This window comes from Entelurus aequoreus, linkage group LG02, assembly GCF_033978785.1.
Source record: "Entelurus aequoreus isolate RoL-2023_Sb linkage group LG02, RoL_Eaeq_v1.1, whole genome shotgun sequence".
In the NCBI taxonomy this organism is placed as follows: domain Eukaryota; kingdom Metazoa; phylum Chordata; class Actinopteri; order Syngnathiformes; family Syngnathidae; genus Entelurus; species Entelurus aequoreus.
The window spans coordinates 95,666,038-95,678,310 of NC_084732.1; the positions used below are offsets into that span (position 1 = coordinate 95,666,038).

At 38.7% G+C, this 12,273-nt stretch overlaps 3 protein-coding genes across 3 annotated transcripts in view; 1 reads left to right on the plus strand and 2 right to left on the minus strand.

Moving 5' to 3' along the window:
- Positions 1-493: 493 nt before the first annotated feature.
- Positions 494-3,687, minus strand: txnl4b (thioredoxin-like 4B). The gene is made up of 3 exons (XM_062070279.1): positions 3,266-3,687; positions 3,044-3,195; positions 494-1,417 (listed from the first exon to the last, which is right to left on the minus strand). Exons 1-3 carry the CDS (start codon positions 3,485-3,487, stop codon positions 1,252-1,254), a joined length of 540 nt encoding a protein of 179 aa, XP_061926263.1. The 5' UTR covers positions 3,488-3,687; the 3' UTR covers positions 494-1,251.
- Positions 3,688-4,514: 827 nt separating this feature from the next.
- trmt10c (tRNA methyltransferase 10C, mitochondrial RNase P subunit) lies at positions 4,515-6,399 on the plus strand. Its single transcript, XM_062035328.1, has one exon. The coding sequence runs from the start codon at positions 4,934-4,936 to the stop codon at positions 6,350-6,352; it is 1,419 nt and encodes a 472-aa protein (XP_061891312.1). The 5' UTR covers positions 4,515-4,933; the 3' UTR covers positions 6,353-6,399.
- A 1,850-nt stretch (positions 6,400-8,249) lies between these two features.
- blzf1 (basic leucine zipper nuclear factor 1) overlaps positions 8,250-12,273 on the minus strand; it is a 13,109-nt gene continuing 9,085 nt past the window's right edge. The window contains exons 6-7 of the mRNA XM_062035338.1: positions 10,217-10,439; positions 8,250-10,150 (exon numbers count right to left, since the gene is read on the minus strand). Of these exons, the coding sequence (XP_061891322.1) occupies positions 9,962-10,150; positions 10,217-10,439 (412 nt within the window). The 3' untranslated portion in view covers positions 8,250-9,961. The remainder of the gene's footprint in view (positions 10,151-10,216; positions 10,440-12,273) is intronic.

Genomic DNA, 12,273 nt, shown 5'->3' on the forward strand with positions numbered 1-12,273 from the left:
TTAAATCTTGGAAAATAATTAAAATTACAAAAGCCCTTAAATTGATATCTTTATTGAAAACATTTAAAGTGGTTTAAATTAGCCCTTTTTTTTTTTCTTTTTGAATTTAGTATTTTATCATATTGTTTATTATTATCATTTTCAATACTCTATTTGTATTTGCTTTTGTTTTCTTTCCTTGACATGTTATACATTAATATATATATATACATATTTACATAAATAAAAATACAAATATTTATAAGTAGTAAAAAAAATACAGTATATTGATATATGACTTATTTTAACACTTTTATGAGTGGAGGCCTTTTAGATCCCTGAGACATTTAAAAAAAATTAATCAAAAGTAATGTTATGAATTATTCACCTATTTAAGGTTATAATTACTTCACATCAAATATTCTACTTAGAACATTGCTTGGGGGGGATATATGGCATACTTTTTGCCATAAAAAACTTGTTTTCTTTTAAAAGAAAGAAAAAATCGCCATGAACCAATTAAAAAATAAAAACTTTATTTCAACGGACAGATCATAAATTGATCTATAGATATTTTATTTAAATAAAATCAGACATTTTAATGCCTGAGCCCCTTTTTCATTTACAAAAAATAAGGGAAGACATAATGGTTACAATAACTGCATTGGTTTTGAAAATGAAAAATATCAAAATGGCTCCCAGCATGCTTTCATTTTTAAGTGCATGGCCCTCTGTGGAAAAAGTTTGGACCTGATTAAGAGACAATGGCAAGATATAAAATGTCAGTCCCTCCAGGAATTTTGTGATGTCACAATTGTGCCAATTTAGGCAAATTCGTGCACAATTTCTGCGCCTATTTTCACTAATCCAGTTCATCTCTGAGTGGCACTCGTTAACTGTCTAATCAAAACCTGTGTTCTCTCGTCAACAAGTTGCAGACATTTTATTATTACCATTATTAAATGTGGTGAATTTAAACAGTGTAGTAATTTGACAATGAGTATGTGCTGTTACTGCCATCTCGTGTCTACTTTTAGATCTGTGCGGTGGAAACGAGTAAAACATCAATACAGTATTTGTTGTCCAATTTCTGTCGCAGTTTTGTGTTTTTCTGAGGTTAACACTAACAACATTGATAACAAATTAATCAAAACAGGGTTCAATCTAAGTGGAAAAAACCCCCAAAAAGCCTCAAAACATTGTGACTTTTGCCGCAATTTTCCAGGAACGACAACACGACTTTAGGCGTTTTCATGTTTGCAGACGGCGGTGCTAAATGCCATGGTACAGCAGGTCATATTTGGGAATATTTTGAGGGTCTATGGGACTCTGGACAATCATTTTCCCCCGCATGGCTCCTCTGTATATGACCTCAATCAGATCCATGAAGTCCTGCTTGGTTTTGAAGCTGCCAACAAACTTGGTGTGATCTGGCGAGCTGAAAAAGACAAAAACATCTTATTTTCATACTATTGTGAGGCAATACAGGTCCTAATAAGGCTCGCTTAATAATATGTGGATATCAATAAACGCTTGATGTATTGGTTGTTTACTAAGGCACAGGCTACTTCCTGGTTCACGGAGAATGGCAAACAGGAAGCAATGCTATTAATAGGATTATTATTATTGGTCATAGCATACATATAGACCTACTTTAGGTTCTTGTCTACCGCCCTGTATGGTGTAAAACGAATAAAACATCACTAGTATTTGCTCCGAGTATGAGATTTCCCCATCATCTACTGTTTACTTTTGAGTTGGTGTGACATAAACATCAATACAATATATTTTCCAATTGTTGTTAAAATCCTGTGTTTTATTAGGTTAAGATTACACTTAAAAATTGTTAGCAAATTCATAAAATCACAAGTTAAAAGGTAACGGAAAAATATTTTTGCCACAACTTTCCGAAACAGCTACAATCACAAAAAAAAAGCTAGCAAAATCCCCCAGAATGAATGTTCTTGTTCATTCAGATTCTGAATCAAATTAAATTTTCAAGCAACAGAATAAAGAATTGTTGACTTTGTCTTTTTAAGGATCTACTTTTAAAAAAGTACGTTTTTTTAGGGCTTCTACAAATTTACTAGTCACGTGTGTTCAGCGGCACTATTAAGAAACTGTTTCCATGGTGCTGCATATAAAAAAACAATGAGAAGTAATTTAATTAAAGCGATTTAAAATAATACTTCAAACAATTTTAAAAAATCAATAAAATAAAATAAAACAAAACAATAAACACAGAGGACCACACAACTAAAGCCGATTTAAAAGCCAGGAAATAATCAGTTACCTTTAGCCTGTTTGGAAAAGTTTCTATATTAATTTTTAGACCAATTCATACATTGTTTAGCCTGCTCAGTGGCCTGGTGGTTAGAGTGTCCGCCCTGAGATCGGTAGGTCACGAGTTCAAACCCCGGCCGAGTCATACCAATGACTATAAAAATGGGAGCCATTACCTCCCTGCTTGGCACTCAGCATCAAGGGTTGGAATTGGGGGTTAAATCACCCAAAATGATTCCCGGGCACGGCTACCGCTGCTGCTCACTGCTCCCCTCACCTCCCAGGGGGTGATCAAGGGTGATGGGTCAAATGCAGAGAATAATTTCGCCACACCTCGTGTGTGTGTGTGTGTGACAATCATTGGTACTTTATTGTAGGAATCGGTTTGAGTTGAGACTTGATTCTGAATTGAATCATCACCCCAAGAATCAGAATTACAATTGTAAGTTGTTTTAAGATACCACATCCCTAATAAATAGGTTAAAAAACATAAAAATATGAGAAGAATTTGGCAGAAATGAAAAAAACGGACCACAAAAACATTTGTTTTTAAATAACATTCTTACACCGGAACCGGAAGTTGCTACTTTGAACTAAACATCTGTTTTTGGTTCGTTTTTCATTTTTGTTGACTGGTGATTTTTATTCTTGTTGTATGACAAACATTTAAAATTAAACCGTTTTTATATCTAGGTATTGCTTTTCAACACTGAATAGGAAAACGTTCTTTTTATGTGTTGTATTTAAAAATAAAATTCAGATAAAACACAGCAAATCTTACCCATAGTCCACTTTCATGTGCTGTCCATTGAAAAAGAAAACAGTGGACGGTATGTAACTAATATCAAAGTATCTTGTGTAAACAGGAGCTTTATCCACATCCACGATGTAGATGGACGCCATGTTGCTCAGGTCATGGGCGGTTTTTGACAGCTACAAAAGAACACAAAGAAGCAAGCTAACATGTTTGTTTCCGGTGGCAAATAATATCAAAAATACTTACAATCTCATCTAGCTGGAGACAAACGGAGTCTTCGTCCCTCCCAAACCTCAAAACAAGCACCTTTTCTGCCACCTCCTTAATAACATCATCTATGTCTTTTTTGCAGGTCAATTTAGGCAAAAATAAACTCATTTTCAGCTTGAGTGAAGCTGGACTGCCCGGAAAATGAAGCCGTGTGCAAGTGCAACGCCGTAAAAGTTCCGTGTGGACAGCATGGCGCATTATTTGTTTGCGTGTGTGTATAGTTTAAAATGCATGGTGAGTAAAATCCGTACAAACATAATATTTGAAGGTGTATTACACCTAATATTATGTGAAAATAAAACTGCAGTATTTTGTTGAACTGTAATTTTAAATGTCGAAAATATAAACAAACGTTATTGTTTCTTTCCGGAGGAGGAAGCCATGTGTAAGTGCAGCGCCGCAAAAGTTCCGTGTGGACAGCATGACGCAATATTTATTTGTGTGTATAGTTTAAAAGCCATAAAAATATATTTGACGGTACATTACACCTAATATTGTTGTCCTCTGTGTTTTTTGAATACATTTTGATTTCTATTCACTGTTTTAATTGGTTTTTCCTTTTAAAATCGTTTTTAATCATATTTATTTTTATTTTGTTTTTATATTTATTTATTTATTTTGTTTTTATTCAGTCATTGGTGGAGCTAAGGATAATATTTGAATATTGTTTTTAGTCTTGTTGTGCAGCACTTTGGAAACATTTTTGTTGTTTGAATGTGCTATATAAATAAAGTGGATAGGATTGGATAATATTAAGTGACGATGAACACTACCGTATTATGGTTGTAACGTAATTTTAAATGTAAAAAATGGTGCATTATTTGTGTGTGTATAGTTTGAAATGCATGGCGAGTCAAAGCCGTACAAAAATAATATTTGACGGTGTATTACACGTAATATTATGTCAAGATGAAGCTGAAGTATTTTGTTAATCTGTCATTTTAAATGTAAAAAAAAACAAAAAACACTGTTGTTTCTTTCCGGATGAGGAAGCCGTGTGTAAGTGCAACGCCGTAAATGTTCCGTGTAAACAGCATGGCGCATTATTTATTTATGTGTGTATAGTTTAAAATGCATGGCGAGTCAAAGCCGTACACAAATAATATTTGAAAGTATATTACACGTAATTTTATGTGAAGATGAAACTGCAGTATTTTATAATACTGTAATTTTAAATGTAAGTAATACAAACGCTGTTTCTTTCCGGAGAAAGGAAGCCGTGTGTAAGTGCAATGCCGTAAAAGTTCCGTGTGGACAGCATGGCGCATTATTTATTTGTGTGTATCGTTTAAAAGACTTACTGTGAGTCGAAGCCGTAAAACATACTTGACGGTACATTATACTTAACATTAAGTGGCGATGAACACCGCAGTACTATGGTTATAATGTAATTTTGAATGTAAAAAAATAATAATACACAAACTATGTTGTTTCCTTCCGACTTAATATAATGTGACACCTCAAACAACGTGACCTCGCCAACGGTGAATGAGCGGTGATATACTCTGCCAATATTTATATGAACTATTTGTCAACTGTAAGGGACACGTTGACATACGTTTGTACTATCATGACAGTGTGAAAAGGTTAAAATAATCGGCTTGTTGTTTTCGCTGTGGTTGCATCTGATATCATTATTTCGACATGTTGCGACATCTCGTATCGACATCTTGTTTGTACAAAGTATGGAAAAGCACTAATTATGTGTTATCCCGTGTCATCACGCAAGGAGCAACCAGGGTTTCGCCGCTCCTCGGTGCCTGCCATCCCCACTACGCCCTATGTCGTCCCTCCAGTACCGAGAGTCCACAGAAACAGGATGACTTGGACTTGGACAAATGGAAATCAGTCATGAAGTCCCAAGCTTGTGCAGCTGAGAAGGAGGACGAGGAGGATGCGAGTGACGATGAGCAAACTGACGGGGATGGTCCGAACAACAGTCTGGAGGCCACTCGGGAGATGGTTGCGTTGTGGCGTCTATCTAATCGGCGGGTACCTCAGGAGATGACGGATGAGCAGTTAACGGAACTGGCAAAACTCACCACAAAGTCTGCGAGAAAGACTTTCCTCAAGTTCCTGGTCATCAAGGAAGGTCATAAAAAAGCGCGCAAGGAGAAGCAGCAGCAGAAGGCGGAGGCGAGGGAAGCCTCGCTCAAGCAGAAATTAGAACAAGACGGGGAAGAGAAAGAATGCAGGAACACATTCCTTCTCCAGTTCTGGAGCCGGAGCTTGGACCGTTTTCTGGGCTGGAGGAGCGTCCAGGCCATGCGGTTTAACCAGCCTCTGGTCTTGGACATGAGCTACGAGTCCAGCATGTCCAGGCGGGAGATTGTAAACACGGTCTCCCAGCTGATGGAGCTGGAAGGCTGGAACAGACGCGACAACGAGCCCTACCATCTACACTTCTGCAACCTCCAGCCGGACGGAGCCTACATGGCGGAGCTCGTCAAGCGCTACGGCGCGAGCACCTGGGAGCGCCTGCTTATCACCAGCACGGACCGCCAGGCGGTGGACCTGTTCCCCGCCGACCGCCTCGTGTACCTCACCGCAGATTCCCCCAACGTGCTCCGCAAATTTGACCACTCCAAAGTCTACATCGTCGGCGGCCTGGTTGACCGGTCCATCCTCTCCGGCGTGTCTTTAGCCAACGCCAAGCGTCAGAAGCTGGCCACGGCCCGACTACCGCTGGACGAGTTCCTCAACTGGGAGATGGGCGCCAAGAACCTGACGTTGGACCAGATGATCCGCATCATGTTGACCATCAAGGAGACGGGGAAATGGGAGGAGGCGCTGAAATTTGTGCCGAAGAGGAAGCACACGACCGATCTGGCGTCTGGAGAGAACGGGAACAGGTCTGTGCAACCCAAGGGGCAAATGAGTAAAAATACTTTCAGACGTGAGGAACTCGGTACGTTTAAATCCCAGAGGAAGCCTGGCGTCAGTTGGACGGACAAAGCAAGAATCGGAGAAAAATCAGCAGAACCGAGAGTACGGATGTCTCTCAAGAGCAGCATGGAAGCGAGACGTGAAGGCAGAAGCAAGTTATGGTGGGAGGATTCATGAACACATTTACAAAGTCAAAGCTCAGCCAATAAAATACTGGAATCATTTGTTTATACGTTTTTGCAAAGCACTCACCCGAATACTTTATTGTCAAAGAATGCTTTACAGATGGAATAAGAAATTATTAAGGGTGTAACGGTACCTGTATTTGTATTGAACCGTTTCGGTACGGGGGTTCCGGTTCGGTTCGGAGGTGTACCAAACAAGTTTCTACACGGACATATTAAGTAGCGTACCGCACGTTGTGTAAACAATGCACACCGAGGCACAACACACGGCATGCTAGCCACGACCGGGCTACGATAGACTGATCATACGTCCTCTTTTCACCGGACATGTCCTCTTTTGCGGAGCTGTCAGGGCGGAGTTTCTTAAATGCCTCAAATGTCCGGCATTTTGAGTTAGGATTGCGTGTATTTTCAATGTACGTTCAGGGTTAAGAAGGGGTTAAAAACAAAACAAATTGCGCGCGCAGCAGCATTGGTGAGGGAGGGGCAGAGAGCGAGAGAGTTATGATAAACGCGCATGCGTCGCCAGGCTCTGCTTTTTATCCATAGATTTATCAGATTTAATGTTTTATTATCTATAGCAGGGGTGTCAAAAGTGTGCCCCGGAGGCCATTTGCGACCCACAGCTAATGTTTTAAAGGCCCACGGCACATTCTAAAAATACTATTAAAATAAACAAAAACATAAAAAAGGTGACATGTAATTTAGAAAAAGTTGCAATGTTGACTAATAAAACAAAGCTGGTTTTTTTTCTTTCAAACTGTCATTGCTCAAAACATAATATTGAATCAAAATCAATGTTATTATGAATTATTGACCTATCCAAGGTTCCGATTACTTCACATCAAATATTCCACTAAGAAAAATATTTTTTGGTGGAAGATTTATCAAATTTGGTAAATAAATAACCAAAAAATTTATATTTTGTTGTTTTCTTACTGTACCGAAAATGAACCGAACCGTGACCTCTAAACCGAGGTACGTACCGAACCAACATTTTTGTGTACCGTTACACCCGTAGAAATTACACATCTTTATAGTTAGTTAGCTAAATACAAATTCAAGTTTACTCGGAAGTGGACTTTAACTTTCAACTCCTTTAACCGGGGATGCCCAAAGTTTTTCCACTGAAGGCCACAGACTGACAAATTAAAAGGATGCGGGGGCCATTTTGGTAGTTTTCACCTTTCAAACCAGTGCAATATATGCACTTTTTCACAAAACTCGAAAACGCAATTTCGGTAGAAATTTTGTAGTATGAATGCCAAAGAGCTTAAAATGAACTGAAATGCTAACAGTTCTCGACGCTATCTGGCCAGCGTCGAGTAACTAAAAATATGAGCTAAAAAAGCTAGTATGCTAACAATAGCATTAGTGAGCTGTGTGCCTGTTAAATTAGCTTGAAAAAGCTAGCATGCTAAAATACTAACAAACATCAAGTACCAAAATATATTACTCCGCGTTGTATACCTGAACATTGTTAAAAATGCTAACATCAACTACCAAAATATGCCTCTTGTATATACCTTTAAAATTATTTTAAAAGCTAGCTTACTAACATTACCATGCTAAAAGGTAGCAAGTAACAAAATTGACGCTCGGATGTATACCTGCAATATTTGCAAAAAAAAAGAAACTATTACGCTAACATAAGAATGCTAACAATTTTTTCCGCAGGCCATTAAAACAATAGCTACGGGCTGTGATTGGCCCCCGGGCCGCACTTTGGGCACCCCTGCCTTACATAAAAGCATTTTATGATGTAGCAGACAATAAGCACGTCATTATGACTTGCAATCATAAAACCATCTCAGAACAAACAGTACAAAAGATGCTGAATTGGGACCACTGACGCCACTTGTGGCTTTGAAATGATTTGTGCACCAAAATTCAAAAAGCAAAATTTTAAATTCAGTGTTTTGTCATAAATACATCTATTCATAAACTCAGGATATGTTCAATAGTTGTTCATCCAAACATTTAAGGATAAGTCCTAAAAGTAAAAAAAAAAGTTGCAAATTCTCATAAAAAACCCTGGTATGACATAATGCTTATTATAATATATAGTAGGGCTGCAGTCTGTTCCATTGATCCAGTAATCGAATACAACACACTTTAAAGCATGAATGCGTATTTTAGGTGAAATAAACAAAAATGTTCTTGCTTGCCATAAACTTGATTCAGTCTTCTAATAAATGCATATCATCATTGAAATTGCCCTTTTAAATAGTTAAAATAAAAAAAAAGATCACAGCACCCACACACCACCACTCTCATGAACGCTCTATTGCAGCGCGTACGCGGAGACTACGTTTTTGTTATAAAGTTACAGGCACTCAATGTGGTCCGATTTTCATCCATTTCTAATAGTCATACTCATTAAAAACTTCTACGAATATTTGGATCAAATATTTTTTACTAGTCAAATTAATCATTGCCGCCTTAACATAATATAACACTTCAGTTCACACAATTCTTCCTAAATGTCAGAGATCAAAAGTGTCCAAAGTGCGGCCCGCAGCTCGAGTTTTATTGGCCTGCAACATGTTGTCGGGGGGGGGGGGGGGAAACTGTAAAAAAGTTCAGCAAAAAAGCTGAAAATGTAATACAAAACTTGAAAGTCTAAGTATGTGGGTGACATTTTGATATTTTTTTTAATTTGTAAAAATAAATGAATGCTACAAACACACTATATATCAAAACTTAGTGTTAGCTTTGTGTTATAGGTCAGGGTTCCCCAACCTTTTTCTCACCGGGGACCGTATTAATGTATGCATTATTTTCACGGACCGCCTTTGTACGTGTGGCAGATAAAAACAGCCAACAAATTAGCTCCAATCTGGCACATTAACATTCTATATGTCTATTAATGTGCATTGTCCCATGTACTATAACAAAGGAGTTGTAATATACAACTATAAACAAGCTTATTGGTGTGTTTAGTGGGACAGGCGAAAGTTAAGTCAGAGAAAATGCGGTAGTTTATAAATTAATTCATGTTTCTGTGCGGCCCGGTAGCAAATGTGTCATGGACCGGTGGTTGGGGACCACTCTTATAGGTGACAAATTGTATTGTTAGTATCAAAAGGCCATCTTTTTCTCTTTACATTGTTGTTTCCCTCTTTTTTTTTACGTCAGTATGTTGCGGGCCAACAAAACTGGAGCTTAGGTCTGCAAATGACGCACTTTGGACACCCCAGAAATAATGAAAGTACACTTCGTCACCTATAGCACGAGTTTTGTCTTAAATATGTCATCTGTTTATATGTAATATGTCTGTTTCCAGCATTTATTTTAAACAAAATAAAACAATATCAAAATGGCCCCCGTATACTTTGACTTTTCGTTATGCCGCGCTTGGTCAAAAAGTTTGGAAACCCCTGTCATAGATGATAGTATGTACAGTATTGCCCTAAGAAAATATAAATGATCAGGGAAAATTTGATGACATTTTTGACCTAAAGTACAAACACTCTCATCCGTGACCTCAGACACTTTGGACAGCACGTGTTGTTGGCATTTAAAATACAGCAAATGGGTTATTTTGAGAATAATGTGCCCAAAAAGTGATGAAATCCAACGTGCTTGGCGATAATGTCGTCTACAGCACCAGGATGTCTCCAGTGCAGCGCTCGCAGCAGGTAAAGGTGATGTTCTCATAGCGAGTGTACGGGTGGAACCTGCCGATGCTCTTCTTGTTATTGCTCAGGAAGTTTGAGGGAGCCGAGTCACTTAGCGCCGACTCCGCCTGGTTTTCTGTGCAGGAGATTGGATCCAGTATCTTCAGCACCTACGACGCAAAAAAACAAGCTGAGCTTTTGCCTAAAAAAAAAAAACATGTCAAATGTGTCCCTACCTTCTCAGCCATCTTCTCGGCAGGTGTGCTGCAGAGTTGCTCAGACGCTGCGCTGTTGCTTCTCACCCCAATGCTGGTGTTCTTGCCCAACAGGTGAGAGTTGATGGTGTCTGCCAGCTTGTGATTGGCGGCTGCCAGCTCCCCTGTGCCGAGCGGCTGTGCGCTGGGGTAATACGTCTGCTGTCGGCCCCACTGCAGAGACACCAGCAGCTGCTCCAGAGATCTGCCGACGAAGAAGGTACGGCATCGAGTCAGTGGAATGGAGATGGAAAGGACTTTGTCAAGGCCAACGTCAGTGAAAAGTAGTATCCATGTGCACAGCGTACATTAGTGTAGAACTGCACTACATTGAGCGATGTTATTAATATAGTGACAACCTCATTTAGCTCCACTTTTGTACATGCCCAAGTTTTGATATATAGCAGGTTATAATACCGGTGGTCATACAGCAGAGCTGGGCAAATATTTTGATTCGGGAGGGGCCACATTGAGAGAAAAAATGTGTCTGAGTGTGTGTATGCAGTGTTTCCCATAAACTGCCAAGATACCTGTGGCGGTGGGGGCCTGGCTATGGGCGTGGTCACAATGACATCATTGAGTAATTTGCATAATTTACTACAATGATTTGATTTTCTCTAAAAAGGCTCAAAAAATGTATACTTACTAATTAATAATAACAATTTTGTTTTAAACGTCCATCCATCCATTTTACAATATAATTACAACACTTTATGTACTTATTTATATACAGATTTGAGCAATAAGTTATTCACTGAAATGTATTTATTAATTGTGGTTCTTACAAAAAAGATATCTTATAAAATATAAAAGCTAAAATGTCTCAAAGCTCTGCCCCTTTAATTAGTGCATACTAAATAATTTAACTTTAGCCTACTACTACAACCATATTATTTACCAGCAACATAAAGTGAAACAGAGGCAGAGGTGTCCTGCCACAGTCAGTAACAAATAAACAGAAAACAGTAGTGGTGGTAGATAGACATAGAGCTTCATCAAACATCTGATCCACTGAACAAAGAGCTCCAAAAATCTTGAACTTTAGACTGCCATCAGTTTTACTCCCTACACTTAACCATGTGTTTCCTACTGCCTGCAGACTTTGCACCCATTGTTATATACACATGTTGTGTTTCTTATATAAATACATTTAATAAAGTCAAATACAAATAAGGCAACAAGAGAAGTATCCTACACTTCTCTTTTGTAAAGTAAATCTGAACAGCCGATATGGGCATCTACATCAACTATATGATTTGCCTGAGAAGCTGGAGAGGACAAAAAAAATATTATTTTTAATTTTATTTATTTATTTATTTTAAATTTTTTATTTGTGGCGGACGTAATGCTTTTGTGGCGGGCCGCCACAAATAAATGAATGTGTGGGAAACCCTGGTATGTGTGTATAATTAATACATACATATTTAGCTGAAAACATGTGCTGTACAGTATGTGTGTTTGGGTCCCTCTTTTTCAGGAACACTAATACCAAAAGTCACAATGTCCGATAGAATTCTAAAAACTGACCACCTCAAAAAAACGGAATGGAATTTTACAGTTTTTTACTGAATGGGACACCCAGAATGTACATATAAAATAAAAAAGGTGGGAATTAACAATATTTACTATGATCAATAAAACACTGAATATTAACAACATATGAACATCGCTCCTCTTTTACTTCTCAGACCAGCTCCTCCATAGTTGTGTATCATTTTGTGGGGGGGGAGGCGTGGCCTGCGGACCTGCAGTGAAGCGGGGTGTGCCAGGACCGGCTGCGAGATCAGCGACAGGTGCGTAGATGGCCCACCTGGGTCTGTTTGTCTAATCACCTGTCGCTCTGTTAAAAGGCAGCAGCCGGGGAGGAGAGGAGTTGTTGGAGTTGGAGCACGAGAGCGAAATTGACAGACACTGAAGACAATTGCTGAGAAGCACAACAGAGATTATTCTGGTTAAATAAAACTGTCTAAAAACCCTGAAAAGGAGCGGTGATGTCAGTGATTGGTGGTCCGAGGAACCCGAGGGAAGGAGTCGTCCAC